Source organism: Gymnogyps californianus, chromosome 3 (assembly GCF_018139145.2).
Source record: "Gymnogyps californianus isolate 813 chromosome 3, ASM1813914v2, whole genome shotgun sequence".
NCBI classification, from domain to species: Eukaryota; Metazoa; Chordata; class Aves; order Accipitriformes; family Cathartidae; genus Gymnogyps; species Gymnogyps californianus.
In genome coordinates, this window is record NC_059473.1 from 56,932,792 (window position 1) to 56,950,521 (window position 17,730).

General features: G+C 38.5%; 1 protein-coding gene across 1 annotated transcript in view; it reads right to left on the reverse strand.

Annotated features, from left to right (window-relative positions):
- Positions 1-17,730, reverse strand: part of SYNE1 (spectrin repeat containing nuclear envelope protein 1) — a 261,240-nt gene that overhangs the window by 25,243 nt on the left and 218,267 nt on the right. The window contains 7 exon segments of the mRNA XM_050895131.1: positions 43-193; positions 2,391-2,578; positions 6,714-6,876; positions 13,861-14,027; positions 14,546-14,704; positions 16,684-16,839; positions 17,603-17,728. Coding sequence (XP_050751088.1) covers positions 43-193; positions 2,391-2,578; positions 6,714-6,876; positions 13,861-14,027; positions 14,546-14,704; positions 16,684-16,839; positions 17,603-17,728 — 1,110 coding nt within the window.

Consider the following 17,730-nt stretch of genomic DNA (forward strand, 5'->3'; position numbering starts at 1 on the left):
AAAGTGATCAGTAGATATTAAATTTCGACTACTATAAATCACCTCAAATTTCTTCAGTTCTTCCTTAGCAACTGTGTAAAGCACACCAGAGGAGCGCGGGAAAGCAGCTGTCCTCTCAGAGATTTTTAGCCAGTCTTCAAATCTAGAGTAGTCATCCAAAAACTTTTGCCATAGCCGCCACGTCTCTTCAATTCTACAACAGATAATGGAAAATTAGGGAATGCTCGGACTGAAGGCCAGCTGACCAACAACATCGCCTACAACAGCAAACTAGTGCTGCACCAGACAATAACTGGCTCTTAATCTAACTCAGACAGCCAGGCTGATAAACAGACCACAGGGAAGGCTGGCTCATTCCAGACTGAGCTAGAATAAGATGACGGCAATTTTTTTTTAACACATCTAATTTTGGTATCAGTATAAAAAGAAAGTTATAAGTATGCAATAGGAGCTCTAAAAATCTGAGCACATGCTAAATAACTTCTGAAATATAGTCCCAGTGTAGGTACCTAAGCCAGTATTTTAGAGATTAGAAATTCCACACTACCTTCAACTGCAGAACATTTTCTTACAGAATGCGGAAGATGTTGCAGCATACATTTTAAAGTTCTCAGTCATCATTCTGCATTGCAAAGGGACACGAACTTTTTTTTTTTTTTGCATTCACCAACAAGTGGTAAAATGCTCTCTCAATATACACTATAAACATATTTTTTTTAAAGAAAAAAAAAAGTTAAAAGTTATTCCAACGTTTAAAAAAACCAATTTGACTTCAATTGAATATGTAAAAATAGTGGCTGACTCTTGATCCTGAAATGAAATTGACTTAACACTGAGACTGTAAAATCCCAAGAACTTCAACACCACTTAATTCAAAATAGCAAGATATTTTTTGGGACAGGTTGTATTACAGCAGAACTTTGTCTGTTTTTACATACAGAATACGTCTTTCCCAAATCTTAGATATGCAGGTCTGAAAAGGACCCAATCCATGCAAAATTTACGCTTTGTTGATGATATGTTGTTTAACCTGAAGTTTGAATTCTGGAAAGTTACTTTTTAATATGAATAACTGTTTCTAGTACAATAAAGATCCTAAATACTGATAGCTCAGTTCACTTACTGGTACAAATCTACTAATAGCATAATGTGCACATTGCAAGAAAGTAAAACAGAGTTCAATATATTGTTCCACATTAACTTAAAATAGCTCTGAATTAATTTGCTGGACACAAAGGTATGAAGAGCCTGTATATTTTCAGGACAGATGGTGTCAAAGACAGAATGTATAAGCTGTATTTATATATATATACACTATACAAGAATTACCATGGCAATAGTATAAAATTACTTAAGATAGGAATCTGTGGATATAGAGCAGCACAACCTAAAAGCAACAATTTTTTTTTGCATAAAATAAAGAAAACCTTTACTAAATACCTTAAGAACACCCCACAAAACCAAAGATGATATAAAGTCCAATTCAGCATTTTGAAAAATCATAAACTTTACCTAGAGTTCTTGCTATGACTGTGTAAACATCACAGAAATCAGATTCATAACTTAAAAAGATACAGAAAAGATCTTCATAAATACAGGAGTTCAAACAGTTAAACATGCCTTATTACTGGTTAGCACAGAGTATATAGCATTGGCCCAATCTAGCTGACATCATTATAGCTATCAAAATCACCCATGCTATCCTAGATGGGAATAGAAAACAATGAATCTTCTGGATATCATGGGCATGCAGTGTACAGATGGTCTAAGCATGTGCAGTAAACCAGACCACACCCAAGACGAACGGGCGCTACGGCCCACACTTGCTCAGCAAAGCTAAGGTGGGCAGATGAGGAAATTCCAGATGAGCGTTCAGTCCTAAAATTCTTCCAAATAAACAAAATCAGACATAAGAGAAACTGTTGAGGAAGATTAGGTGCATGAAAACCCTAACACCTGGAATAACATTCCACCCATTTGATAACTAGTTTCCCCATCAGTCTCAGTAGTTCCAGGGTAAACTTAAGAGTTACAACTCTCCCTTTTAGGTCATGTTTTCTAAATCTCTTGGAGTCACTGCTATCGCCTAAGCTTTCTCTGATTTCTGCCTCATCATTTCTATGAAGCATGGGAAATAAGACATCATTCCATCAAGGCCTTGTGAGCAAAATTTGATAGCTGATATCTGTACCTTGTATAAAGGCACATACAACCGCAACCCAAAATTTCTTTTTTTTCCCACTGCATAACAGCTATTGGCTTTTATTCAGTGTATCATCTTTTTCTGACCCCATACCCTTTTCTTCAGTACTGCAACCCTATAACGTACATCCCGTCCTGTATTTGTGCCTGTGGAAGGAAATACTAATTTGTAGGCATTTTAGACTTACTTAAGTCGCCTTTCCATTGACATTGCACAAATGTTCCTCCACCTTCTGTCCAGATTGCGTGTAGCCTGCTGAATAGAGTCACACTCTGCTTCTGTGGCACAAGCATCACAGTCATGAAGAAGAACTTCACACAGATTGAGAACAGATGCCACTCCAGTGCTGTGTTTCTCTATGTCCCTCTGAAGTTCCTGCAGGTGAAGAAATTAATTCTTAAGAGAAATTGCAGAACATGCACAAATACAAAGGCATTTCTCTTCTACTTATTAAAAAAAAATTAATAAGCTTGCAAACAGGAGAAAAACATCCAGTGAATACCTATTAGGAGACTGCATCTGTGCAAGTGGTGTTGCAATGTTATCAATGAGGCCAGGAGAATCTGGCAGCATGCACAGCTCCCCCAGGGACTATGAACACCAAACCATCACCTGGGACAAACTGCCAGAGCTCTGCATGCTCAGCTGAGCATCTTTCACATACATTTAATCAACATCACCAATAAATGGTGGAATTATTCCCAGCCCTTTCCCATTACCACAGATAATGTAAAGCAGAAGTTAGTAAGAGAAGTGTGTCAAGAAAATACGTTCTTATTTACTGCGAGGGTTTGGTGGAGGTACCCTTCATGAACCTCCTCTTCCCCCAGGTAAGCTAGCTGCAAAGTGGCATGTTTGACATGGAGATCAGCAGCAGCACATGTGGAACAGTGCATCTCCTGTAGGAGATTTTTCTTCTGTGCTGGTTTTGGCTGGGATAAAATTAATTTTCTTCACAGTAGCTAGTATGGGGCTATGTTTTGGATTTGTGCTGAAAACAGTGTTGATAACACAGGGATGTTTTAGTTATTGCTGAGCAGTGCTCACACAGAGTCAAGCCTTTTCTGCTTCTCACCCCACCCCAGCAGCGAGCAGGCTGGGGGTGCACAAGAAGCTGGGAGGGGACACAGCCAGGACAGCTGACCCCAACTGACCAAAGGGATATTCCATACCATATGATGTCATGCTCAGCATATAAAGCTGGGGGAAGAAGAAAGAAAGGGGGACATTCAGAGTTACGGTGTTTGTCTTCCCAAGTAACTGTTAGGTGTGATGGAGCCCAGCTTTCCTGGAGATGGCTGAACACCTGCCTGCCCATGGGAAGTGGTGAATGAATTCCTTGTTTTGCTTTACTTGCATGTGTGGCTTTTGCTTTACCTATCAAACTGTCTTTATCTCAACCCACGAGTTTTCTCACTTTTACCGTTCTGATTCTCTCCCTCATCCCACTGGGGGGGAGTGAGCGAGCGGCTGTGTGGTGCTCAGTTGCCAGCTGGGGTTAAACCATGACATCTTCCTTCAACTTTCCAATTCTATAGCATTTTCATTGGAAATGGAAAAGAAAAATTCAGGACAGCTACAAAAAATGCACTTATACTGTCTTAGCACTTATTATATGTGATCAGTATTATTTCTCCTGTCGGTTTCTTGGTTGCAATGGCTTGTTCTACACTGATGATAATGTTTCATCTTGAAGCAATGTTTCAGCTTCAGTTTTGAACTACAGGTTCAAGTTAAGACAAGCCACAAAAGCAAGTGGCTATTGCTGTTGGATGAGTGCAAGGAAAAGAAATCCTGCTTGACTTCTGCCTACATTTGCAATGAATCATCAGAACAACAGATGGAAAAATCCGGATGGACAGTAACAAAGCCAAGACAACATAAGTCCAATAGTGACAAAGAAATACTAATTCTTAGAACTTTTCTTACAACTAGTAACATGATGTTCTGAAAATGCCTTCCAGCAGGAAATGAGATCTAAATGTAGAATCTAAAAACCTCAGCAAATTTGAAATGGAGCAAGGTCAGCTTGTATCAACTATCTGATCTGGTTGTTTGTGATAACTGGGGTTGGACTCAATGAAGTAATCTATTTCCTCTTCTCATCTATGAAACAGAAGGCTATTTTGTGAACATCTACGTGAGACCGTCAAGTAGAAAATCACAATGTTTTCTTCCTAAGTGCTGGCCCTTTCACTTTCACTTGCCTGGAAAATACTCTTTCATCGTGATGTCCAAGTGCTTATTCTTCTTTCTACCCATCCTGAAATGTTATATAAGGGTGGATACTATAAACAAATGCAATACCCTATGAAACACATACTCCAGACAGCTACGAGACTTGAGGTTAAGCAAGTTCAGGTAACATAATCTCCCCTCTGCTGTTTTGGAGTAGAGCAGTAGTGAGAACTGCCAGTTGGTGGTCCTGAGGATTCCTAAGGATTAAATTTTTTTATTCACCTACAGAACCTTTCTACAAGCAATGTCTACACTGTTTTTTCTCCATAGCCTTATATTTCTCTCCCAGATTTTAAACGTTTTTATGTTTATTAAGAACATTTAGTTCACAAAGGAGCATCACTTTTATGCACTGCTGTCACCCACATACAGCTTTTTTTTCCTTTACCAACCCAGAAGCAAACACCATTTTTTCCACATTTCAAGAGGTAGTGGATTGAGAAAGTAAACAAACGAGTAATCCTTGAAATGCAGTTTGCGACCCTATGAAAATACTGCAGTGAAGTTACCCTACCTTCCCCAGGATATTCAGCTTCAATTGTATCTTTAATTTCACTACAGAGACCAGCAATCTGCAAAGCTGATTCTTGGCTGAAGTAGATGCTGAGAAGTAGATAATGGCGTTACAGAAATGGAATTTGGCCCTCCTCTTTCACCACATAATATTTTTAACATACTTTTGTATAGGAACAACTGGTAGTAGTACAAGCAGGGAAGATAACATGACCTCAGTGGAAGATCAAACATGGAAAAGAACATAAGATCACTAATGGAAGAAGAAAGAGGGATGAAATACTTGAGAAGATGGCCAATGTACTGGCCTTTTGAGTTGCGGTGGATAGTGATATAGCCTCCGACTAATAAAAATACTGGTTGCCATACACTTAAGTTGGGTGGGTTTTTTTAATTATTATTAAAACCATGGCTTGCAGTGTTATCAAATCATATCACCATCAAGTTTCCAAACATGGCATCCTCCCAGGATAAGTTTCACCTCTACTTCTCCCCTTTGGAGTTCAAATTAAACCACTCACACTTCTACGGAATATCACTGCATGCTGTCACTGCATGGGGATCCCCACAAGAAAACAGCAGAAGGCAGAGATACACCAGTCTCTGTGCCCAGAATAAGTCCCATAAGAAGTGGTTGTAACAAACTAACTGTGGGATACCTGCATAGGGATGCTAGTAAAAAATCTCAGGTATCTACTTTGTTGATAGCAATGTTTAGCCCTGCCCAGCACTTTATTGTCTCAGAAACACCACTCATTAGTGACGCTTGTGTGTTATAAACTATTATGCCTATGTAAATTACACATAAAATATTAATAAGCAATTCTGCACAGCCATGTAGCAAATCAGTTGGGGAGCTGGCAAAAACTCTGAGGGGCTTCTTGGGTCTCAGTCCCACACTCAGCTTAAAAGAGCAAAATGCCAGTTTGTACACTTCATAAATTAATTATCCCCAAAACATTCTGGTGCTCCTCTTCCCACACATTTCTTTCTCCTCTGGAGAAAGAACTCAGGAGAACATCTAACTCATCTCCAGCGAGGCACCAGAAAGGTATTTTTGCCGATAAATAACCAACAGGAACACAACAGAACAACAGTCCTCCCCAGCAATGTGCTTCTAGGTAAAACTGTACTGGGCAGTGAAGTGGAACAGGAAAGAGAAAGTATAGTAAATCTTTTTAGCAGTAACTTTAGTTTTAATGCCGAAAACTGGTTGACTTAACATTTTTCTGTCTGTTCCAGTGTTGACTATTTTGTTCTAGCACTGCATAAAGGCTTTGTGTGCTATAAACCAACCAATTTTAACTTCACATGTATAGCTCATGCATCTTGCGTGCAAAGTGGTTCTCAAACAAGCTGCAAAATAAAACTGAGTTAGAAGGGTTGCTAAAAAATAGTCATTTTCAAGCATGTGCAAATTTTGCAAGGTCTAATAGGTGTCAGTTTTGCCTCTGGGAACAGACAATTCAAACAAACAAAAACCACAAACCCCAAAGGAAAAACAATTGCAATAACTCGTTCAGGTTACATCTCTTGGTGCCTTACCTTTCTCGGAAAGGTCAATCAGCTCCTGGTGGATTCGATGTCAAAGCCAGCAGAAGGCTCTATAAGTGACACAGTAAGTACCACTTGCCTTGATATTTAAACACTCCTTTGCCTCATGCCCTCTCAGCATTGAGCCGGGTATGGGCAGCCCAAGGACACTCTACTTTGGTTCTCCCCATGTCATCGTGCACCTGATAAGTATGTTGTATTTTACCTGCTGTTCATTTAGCTTCCTTTGTATCTCCTCAGAGTCACAAGTTTCATAGACAATAGGTTTGGACAGCTCTGACTCAATGTGGGCAAGCCAAGATCTCAGGCTACTCATGTTTTTATCCAGCTGCTGCACTGCAACGAGGGTCTCCTTCAACTTCTTTACCCTGTAAAGAAAAAGAAATGGCAGCATAAGTACACCCTGAAGGAGAATTTCCACAGCATGTATTTCAGGAAGTTTTCAGAGAAACTTAACTTAGACGGCAAGTTCTGTTCTGAAGTCTTCCTTTATTATGTAACAGAAGTATTTTATATGTGCAAATAGTCCTGCATTCATAGGTTCCAGTTAAGAAAAATTAAGAGCTTACTAATGCCAGACAACATTTTCAAAGCTTCTGTACCTTTATCAGTTGAGTTAAATGTTTGTTAAGAAAGGAAAACTTTTTTTTTTTAAATGAACTCACACACACCAAAATCCCAAACAATCTAAGTAATTTAGTTGTGTATTTGACCAACAGATGACAAAAGTTCTTCTTAGAATACAAATAACTTATCCGTTTAACCAGTACTGGTGGTGGAGTGCACTGAGTGAACAGGCGTTTTTCACCCCAGTGATTTCTAAACATTGAACTACATATCATAGAAGTGTTTGGGTTGGAAGAGACCTTTAAAGATCATCTAGTCCAACCCCCCTGCAATGAGCAGGGACATGTTCAGCTAGATCAGGTTGCTCAGAGCCCCATCCAACCTGACCTTGAATGTTTCCAGGGATGGGCATCTACCACCTCTCTGGGCAACCTGTTCCAGTGTGAAGACTTGTCTGTGAATAAATAAGTTTTAGAGAGAGAAATCCAGCTGAGAACTTAGTGAGAATTCCTGAATCCCAAGGGCTGCTTTAAGTTGTTCTTGGTCTTAATGGACTACTTCAGATTTAAATAGATGAAATTGGAATTTAACTGCATAGCGATTTCTAGGTAGTGGTTTTTTTTTTTAATTCAAGGGAACATTAAGCTTAGAGAGTGAAAAAAATTTGACTAAACCTTCATCCTATCTCAATATTTTTCCTTCAGCCTGTTTCAGCTGCAAAATGTCTGTCAGTAATTCCCTCCTTCCTATCCCATGTTACATAACATACATTAGTGGATTCTGAAATTGTTTCTAAGCTTTCTTTTTTTTTTCCATTTATGTAGTACCACAAACAATTCTGAGTAACATTCCCTTTTATGCTTCTATTGCACTTCCACTGAAGTGTTTCAATATCAGAAAGCTTTAAGAGATGAGTGCAGCTGGGAATAGACTGACTAAATCGGGTTGAAAAATACAAGATTGTCAGAGTCATCAAACAAACAAAATGCCACCTGACTATCCTATAATTCAAACAGAGCAATTCACATTTTTTCCGTAATACTAACCAGCAAATTTATCAAGTGTTTCCATATTTAAAGCAGTAGTTGCAGTGACTGTTAAGAATCTAATATGGGTGTCCTTTTCTTACCAAAGAGAAATGCAGAGATCTTAACGTCAACTTAAAAAACGTAAAAGTTAAATCTTTCAAATTTTGGTCTCTTTCTAGCCCTCTCTTTAGATCACAGATGGTCAAACTGTGGCTCTTTAGCACCAAACACACTTAAGAACAGTTCGAATGCATCTTCCTTGCCAGAGTCTCACGACCAACAGCTGAAGGGTTGTGATCTGAAAAAAAAATCTTGGTAACTGGGTAATCTGAAAATCTGGCTATGAAGGGATTGAAGTCAACACAATTGTGCTGAAAGACTGCTCCAGTCCCCATCATCAGGTTATCCCGAAATACAGCTATATGTTTAGCCTTGGAGAGATCCTAGGAGAACAACCAATGTCTGGGGGCACCATCTCCTCGTCACCTATCATTGTACATACAGTGCTTTGTGGGCTTGGACCAATTGAAACTTGCTCATAGGGTGAACAAGAAGGTTGGCTATCACTCTTCTGGAACTCACATACAGCTTTTCGGTCTCTGATATTAATTAAGAGGAGTGAAATCCTGCCCATTTTCTGCTTAGATTTTCAAGGCTGGATGCCGCTGATCCTTTGCAGGCACGCTGGAGTGGGAAAGGGAACAATGAGTCACGTCAGCCCTGTATAGAAGCGATGTCACTCTATCATTTGCAAGCCCAAGCTGTGGACCAGGCTTTTCATGTTTGCAATTGTATAGTATCCTAACCTCTGTGCTGGATTTTATTTACATTTTGCTTGCAACACCTGATAAAGAGCCTGTCATTTAGAAAGTGCCCTCTTTGCCTCAGGCAGACTGCATGGGAATACATCCCTGCCAGAGTGAAAAACAATCCCGGCCCAAATAGGGCTATTTTCAGTCACATGACCTAAGTTACTCAAGAGAGAAAAAGAAAAAAAGCATGACAACACTCCAACCAAAACAAAACCTACTGCTAAACCTGCCCTCCTGCCAAGCTGTTGCAATTCCCTGCACCTAAATTCCAAAAGTTAAAAAAAAAAAAAAAAAAAAAAGGACAACTCCCTCCCTGCCCCCCGCTATATCTACTGTTAACACTGTTCTTTTTTTGTACTGAGTCTAACATAACTGGTTCCTTGCCCATGGTACAAATAGAAGTAAATGAACAAGTCCTTCTTGGAGCATACTGGGCTTAATTTTTTTGACTGAACTGCAATATGTTGTGTCTCTAGCTACTCTGAAAACATAACTGTGAACAAGTAATAGATGTAATCCATCATGTCTAAGAGTTTTCCTTCTGAATTTTAGCAGGCAAGATGCTATGCTCTTCATCTCACTGAATACTGTGCCTGTGTACAAATAATTACATAATATGTATGCAACAAAAATATGTCTCTCTTAAAAATGTAACAGCTCAAAATTCTATCTTTCCATGCTAATGTTGGGGCCTGAAAGCTAATGAAACTAAAAGCTCTGCTTAGAGACAAACGTCAAATTACAAACCATTCAAGTATGTAGGATCCCAGCCAACTGTAATTTTGACCTTTTGAGATTTCATTTACAAGATTATGTTTAAACAGTTAAATATTCCAATAATAATCTCATGCTTTTGTTGCAGCACTATGCATGTTACTGCAAGAGACTTGAGATGACTCCTCTCCTTGATAATGAAGATTCCGCATTGAAATCAAAGGGTTGGACCCATGACACGGTTGTTTTAAAGGTTGTTTTTTAACACACACGTCAGTCTTGCTACATTTTACAAATACTTAAGACTCTCAGAAAGGAAAATACTGCAGAATTCAATTGTTTGTTTTTATGGTTTACTGATGAAAACTCATCTGAAAATTTGAATGGGCTTTGATGCTTAAGTTTCCATGTTCCAATTACTGTACCTCGGTTTCCCCAAGAAAGTAATAACTTTAAAATGTGTATTTTACATTAAGAAAGGGCAGTGGGAGAACAACTTGGAGCTGAAATTAAGCACAAATACCTTTAATTCAACTAGTCCTAAATTAGACAGCCTTATATTCCACTTAAACCTAAACGGAACAACCCTGTAAATACATAACAATGCATCATATAGAACTCATAGCTACTGTGTTAGTCATTTAGACAGCTGGTTACTAATATTAAACTTTACAAGCAACATGAAAAAAGTCAGTAAGAGCATATTAGCTAAATCTGTATAAAGCCAGTAGAAAGCAGAAAAGTTTTTTTAAAAAAAATCTACTTGGAACTGGAGACAAAGTTTCAAGAAACACTTACTCTATGAAATAGTGAAAAATATTGCACTATTAAAATCAGTTTAAAAAAATCAGTTTAAAAATAATCTTTTTATGATTAAAAAAGATTTATTGTCCAAAGTACAGTACTACCGCGTACCAGGACACTAGTACCACCAGTTATATTTGCTCTTCAGATCACAGTTTCCCCTTTCAAAGAGTAAATTTCTAGAACTCTGAACAACAGCAAAACTTCCAGAAAAGATAATGTGAAGAGGGAAAAAGACAAGCTGAATGAAAAATCCAAGATGATGTAGGCTGAGTTCAAGTATTACATGCAGTTACAAAACAGTCATTAATATGTACAGGACAGACCAGCTTCGATAAGTTAACTCTGAAATACTTTCTTTATAGCCTCTCTCCTTCTCTGCCTTTCGCTTGTAGCCATGCCCCTTTGATGACACAAACAGTGAGCAGACAAATACAAAGTCTGCTTTCTCTCATGTGTGTACATGCTCTTGTATTTAAAAACAGCAGTAAAACCAGTCTACAGTTTCTTTCCGACAGCTAAGAGACTTTACTAGTTTTAAGTCTGCATCAGTAACAAAAAATTATTCTGGGATCCAAAAGTACTAGCTGCAAAACAAAGTATGCTGTTATCACTGTCAACTATTTTTAAACTGAGCTGAAAACAGTAATTTCTAGTTAAGGTAGTGATTTCTATACATCAATATTTCAATTAGTTTCCCAGCAAGCCAAGACTTCAGAAAGAACCGTATCAATCAAAAGCAAACAAAAATAGCTGCCTGCCTTGTGATATCACAATTACAGTCTGGGAGATCTGAATCCACACTGCCGTCCTCCGCCATCCTCACAGCATGCAAGTCCTCCGCCACCACCATGAAATTTTCCAGCATTAAAAAGAAGAACTTCCACTCCAAAAGCCTGCAAACACTGTGCTTTGGGTGGGGGAAGGAAAGGGGACACACTTCTCTTTGCTGGTGAGTACTGTACAGAAAATGTTGCATGCCAAACAAATGTTAGCAGCCGTTGCTTGATAACATGAGACTGAATGGTGACAAGTGGTCATGTTTCTAAATAAAACTTGCATTCATCAACATGTGCCAGACTTGATCTCCAGGAATGTGGACCTTGAGTGCTAGGCGAAGGGATGAAAACACATACAACAAAGCCTTCTTTGCAAAGCCTGAGCAGTTGCAGCAATAGCACTGCTTCCTGGCTGTAAACATCTGTAACATTTTTTGCACCGTGCTGACATATCAGAAAAATTCATCTGAAAGGATGTTCTAGAAGGACAGAAACAGAAGTCTCTGATGCAGAGACACAGCTACCTTTCTGTAGCTGTCTCTTCTGCAGTTACAGACCTCCTCAGAATGGAGAGGCAATTAAAAAAAATGAGTAAGGAAATAGAATTTGAGCAAGCAAGAAAGAGGCTTTTACAGGTGAATGGAGAAGTTCCACTGCACAGCATAAAATCAACAGGTAAAGATTCAGACTGGATGCATATTACCATGCTATATTACTAAAGCATTTTCACAGAGCACTTTCTATTAGTTCACAGCTCTAGGAAACAAACCACTAAGAAAAAATGCTCCAGGCAAGGGTTGACTGTAGCTTTGCAGAAAAGCACACAGGCTCTAATAATTTATTAATGCTGTCAGGGATCCAGAATATGAAAAGGTGTATTTTATTCTCAACACCAGAACAATTAATCTGCATTTACCAGCTGAGTGCAGCCAAAATCATGTTATATGATACCTTCCAAACTCCAAAATATCATAACAGGAACACACCCCAATACATAACAACATATCCTAAAGAGCCTCTGGAGCCTTCCAAAAATTATCTTGGGGGATGCAAACCCTTTTGTCCGGTGGGAATCAGACGTCAATACAAGTACTTTGTACATACATTAATCAACAACTTGGGCTTCAACTGCTATCAGCCTAAGCTACAGCTGAACTAGCAAAATTTCCACAACCTCTCCACCATTTACTTCCCAACTTCAGCAATGCAACGTTCAAACTTTGCAGAGTTTTTTTTCACTTCAGTAAGCACTGGAATGGAAAGGCTTATATGTTTAATTGCATACAATAGTGCTGAGCACTCTAGTTGAGAAGGCTAAGTTGAAATGATCTGGAAATAAAAGTAAATAAATATTTTACATAAATTAGTTTAGAACTAGGACTTGACACTCTCTTCATGATAACAGAATGAGAAAGTTTAATTGTATAATATTGCAATTTATATCTCCCCATCCCAAGAATGATACAGAATCCTGAACCCTTACCTGTCCCTATAGAGGACACTAACTTCTAATACTGAATAGACAATACAGATCTTTTAAAGATGTGTTTTGCAGTTTCTGAATGCAATCACTTTTCACTAGAAAATTCCTGAAGGTATTATTTAAACATTTGTCTGAGTAGGTGTTTCAAAAGACAAACACAAAAATACGGCAAATATACTTTATGTTCAACAACTGGTGATGTATCACATCCTCTGAAACAAGCAGGCTCCTTGACCGTAATGCACCACTTCCTGGCTTAATTGTTCTGTAAGAAATATACAGTGTTCATTACTGTAAAATGAACCACTATAAAAGGAGCTGGAGCCACCAGAATGCTTCTGCTTATATAAAATTTACTGCTCCAATGCTTACAGATTTCAGAGCAGGAATGCAGTAAAACCATATGAAAAAAGACGACGAAACTAAACAAACCCTTTTGCTGCTAACAGGACTAAAGTATTACTAATTCATACATCCTTACATCACAGAAATGTAAAATATAAAATATATGTACATTTTAGGAAGTGCAAAATTGTGACAAAATTATTGTCGGTAATAGGAGGGAGGCTGTAGCATGACTCAACAGAAAGTATTGAAACAAATAAACCAGTTTCTTCACATATCAAACAACAATCCTGTATTTCTTTAAGTTATGAAAATTGCTGTTATATTTTTGACTTTGAGTAAAAGAATCTTTAAGCCCAATGTGCATATGTCTACCTGCAGTTACTCTTCTCCATCAGTGAAAAAACAATCAGGCAGAAAAACTAAGACTTAGTTTTGGAACTTCTCGAAATCCAAAACTACAAATGCACTGTTTTAATTCCTCTGCCAATAATTTTTTAGAAAAACTACATTTTCACCCAGTTTTAAGCACTCATCTGAAGTAAGATAGCACTGGAGCAAGGCTCACTAAATCTGACTGCAACCGATCCTATGTCTTTCTAGTAGATAGCGTTTTGCATTGACTCTTCTTGAAGAAATTATGTCAGGTACCGTAAAGTAAAACAGGAAGGTGAATTTCAAAGAAATGTGCTGATGGTTAAGAATAAACTCATTTCACAGTTAATGATGAAAAGGCAGACAATAAAAAGATTTTAACTTGGTGACATCCAGCATATTAATCTGTCCCACATAGCACTTGGAAATAAAACAACTGTTTTACCTGGCTGCAATAAGATCTAGAAGATGTTGCCACCTGTCATTGATCTTGCCAAGTTTGTACTCAATTTCTGATGCCTTACTCTCATGGCTGGCTTTAGCAAGTCGCTCCCCCATTTGCTGGAGCTGGATTTTGTTCTTCTGGGCTACAGCAATTTCCTCTTGATAATCCTGGACAGTAAAGAGCAATCAGAAGTCAGGGTACTTATTCTGAATACACTCTGCTCTACACTACTAAAGGAACCATACAAAAATACAAGTGAATGTTGTTTTTTTGGTGATTGGTACAGTGGAGAGAGAACCTCTTAAATATTAGATGTATAACCATGAACAACTTCATCAGAAGAATGAAAAAAAAAAACCCCAAACAAAGCACGACGCCTTATATAAATATATCTGCTACAGTTAAACTCATTACAGGCAATTCTGATTGGACATTTAGTGAAGCATTCAGATGCCTTTGACTTTGCATTCACTTAATTTTCTGGTATCCTGGGAGGTCCTACCTCAAGAAAGACAGGAAAATGCTGCATAGCGAGAGAAGAACACAAACACACAGTCTTACTGGAACCTATAAACGTCAGTGTAAGGTAAAACCTCCATTTCAGCTAATTCAGTATCCTCTTTGCAACACAAAACAAGTAAGCAGTTAAAGAGCAGTATGTAAGTGTACGTGCACTGCACTATACCTTTTTAAGTTTCTCAATCATTTCTTCTATGAGGATGTCGCCATTTTGAGAAACCTTACTTTCCATTTGTGTCAGCCACTCACAGAGCTCCTTGTTCTTCTCACTGAAGACAGCCCACTCATTCAGTCTCTCACTAACTTGTTGTCGACGTAAGGAGACCTTAAAACATTTGCGGAGAGTAAATAAAAACAAAATAGTAAATGCTTTTAAGAGACGCTTGAAACACTTTGTGCCTCAATGTGAAGTCCTCTGGCCCTGCAAAAGTGTTCCAGCCACTTACTTGCCATTAAAACAAACTGGACTTGTACTGCAAAAACTTTGTGTGACTCTGTGAGTTTAGAGGTAAGTGTTAATCTCAGGTTTCCTGTTAGCTACATCCTATGCATAGAGAGAGGCATCTAAGCATTACGCTCAGTAGCCTGTCAATATCTTGTTTTATAATGTGTCTAACCCAAAGGTTTCATTAGAAGACAAAAAAAAAATTTTCTTACAACTTTTGCTCACTTATAAAATGTTATAAAGTAGATGAATAGTTTCTTTTTAGTCTAAGAGATTAAATAAAAAAGGAAGATATAAATGCTTGACCAAAGCAAAAAAATAGATATATACATAGCATAGGCCAAACTCCAAAAGACTGTATAATTTCTTTGTGAACATGATTTATAAGTACAAAGCAAAATCACATTTTGTATTTTGCATAAACAAACATGAGTCCCAATTTCTACTTGAGTCCCAATACGCTCATTTCATAGATGACTATTTCTGAATGACACCTTGAGAGATTCCAAAGGACTGAGGTGTGCCCTGACAGGAAAGAAGAGGCATAAAACGTCAAACAGGCAAATGCTGTAGTTAATACAGGAGGAAGGAAAATATTGCTATGTTTAAGAAATTGCTATAGCAGTGGTACCATCTCAGACTGTGAATAGTAACAGACAGACAAAGATGGACATTGAAATCAAAATAGCAGCAGAGGGTGAGCAGCAAAGTCATCTCTCCAATTTCAGACATTTGTACAACCACTTACTTCCTCCCCATTGCAATCTGCGTTGTTTCTGACCTAATATCAGCATTTCAGCTGAGATGATGAAGACTGCATCTGCTCTTTCACAAACAAAAGTGATGTGTTCTTTAACTACCTTGTTAGGCTTAACAGGGGCATACACATGATCTCACATTTCCTTTTTGCGGTTCTAAACTTGACGGCAGCTTTCCGGAAATAAGCAACGGTTGAACAAAGTGTTGCACTAGGTTACATCCTGAAACTTTCAGTACACACAAAACTAAGATAAAACTTCTTTACTTAGCTCCCTCCTTTACCATAAACATACATGCAGTGACTACACCATAGTTTAGATGTATCTACATTGGCTCATTCAAATGCAACCAACTCGTAACAGGTTCTGTGCTGTTAACTGTGAAGCATTTTTCCTACTTTGGGGTGTTTTTGAAGGTTTCACAGGTACCTTACACGAGGTAACTATTTCAAAGTTAGCCCTGCTATATCTGGACTGCAATCTCTACTGAACCACAGAAATAACATTAGGATAATCTGAAAAGCTGGGTGAGGGAGACTCCACTACCTGGATTTCTAAGTGCAAAATGGAGGCAAGAAACACACTAATAGCATGATGCACCTGAAAAATCAAACAATACTCCTCTGCTCATTTCGCAGCCAAGCGAGTCACCCTCAGACTACGAGAAATGCAGACACCAATGTCTGAAGAAGCAGAAGCTATCAGCAGAACTGAAGGTACAACACAGTAATGTTGGGTGGGGAGGGTACATCCCTTCTGAGCACAGCTCCTCCACCAAACCACAGTAAACTGTATTACTTCTGTGTTTTCCCCAGCCAGCCATGCCACAGTCCCACAGCACACGGTGCGACTTTTTAATTGGTTTTTCAAGGCTGCTTAAATATGACCTCACAGCCATGACAAAGTTCAAGAGATCTAGAAACACTAGCAGTAACTAAAGGAAGCATTTCAATGGATGTTTTCCCTGATTCAGCAAGAGTTCAGTTTTGAGTCTGAGTGTGCCTACATGCATCTTTTCTAAAAGCTGCCACTTGCATTCGATTTTTCTCCCAACACTTTTGTAGCCTGCATACTCATATCAGTGCTTAGTGCAATACTTGCCTGGTGGCACAGCTCCTCCCACTGTCTGTGCAGAAGCTCTATGCGCTCACTGAGGACTGAGATATCATCTGGGCTGATATATATAGACAGGGTCTCCTTCAGCAGAGAGAGGTGTGCAAGGTCATCTGTCCATCCTTCAACAGCATTCTCTAACTCCTTAAAAGAGGCGCACAAGGAAAAAAGACCAGTTTGCTAACAAATAAAAATTTGAATGTGTTGATGAAGCATGAAGACAAGCATTGTTATCCCACTGAATTAAAGTCATATCTGAGCAGGCCCACCATTTCAAGCGAACTGTTTCAGGCTTGTTTAGAAGAAAAAGAAAACACCAACCCCATATGTACCAATATTTTCAGAGTTATGAGAGAGGTAACTCCCCAATAGAGAGTGATACTTCAGCCTTGTAACAAGTAGTCAAAAACTAATACACTACTCAAATCTCTCTGAAGTTCAAAGGTATTTTCCAAGTATTGTTGGACTTCTCTGTATTGAAAATATTTTCAAGTTGTAATCCACTTCTAAACTGCAAAGAATATAGCATAAAAATGTTATCTAAGATCCCCCACTGTAATCTCACCTCAAATAAAAAGCACTAAAACAAGTTTAGACACCATGAGTTTAAATTTGAAGTTAGAATTTCTATAATAAAAACACATCAGTATTTAGTAGTGCTACAGTACTTTTCAGACCCTGTTCTAATCTCACTTTGATCAGATCTATATTTACCCTGCAGGATTTGCATTATAGTGAGATCACTCTGCTATTATGCTGTCCGAATGTTACATGGATAGTTTCTTGTCACAGGGATGGCTGACTGGTTTGCACAGTCAGTAAGGTGAAGCCTATTAACAATGGAAGAGGTTACTGCACAAAGGCAGGCAAAGATGAGACAACAATCAACAGAGAACAAGTGCTTTACCTTGCAACGAATCTGCTCTGCATGCAACTCATCATGGTGTTCTGGCAAAGGCTGAGAAAGCTTTTTTTTGAATGATCTTAGCTTCTCCAGGGAGTCTCCTATGCCCTTTTCAGATTTTTCCCAGTCCT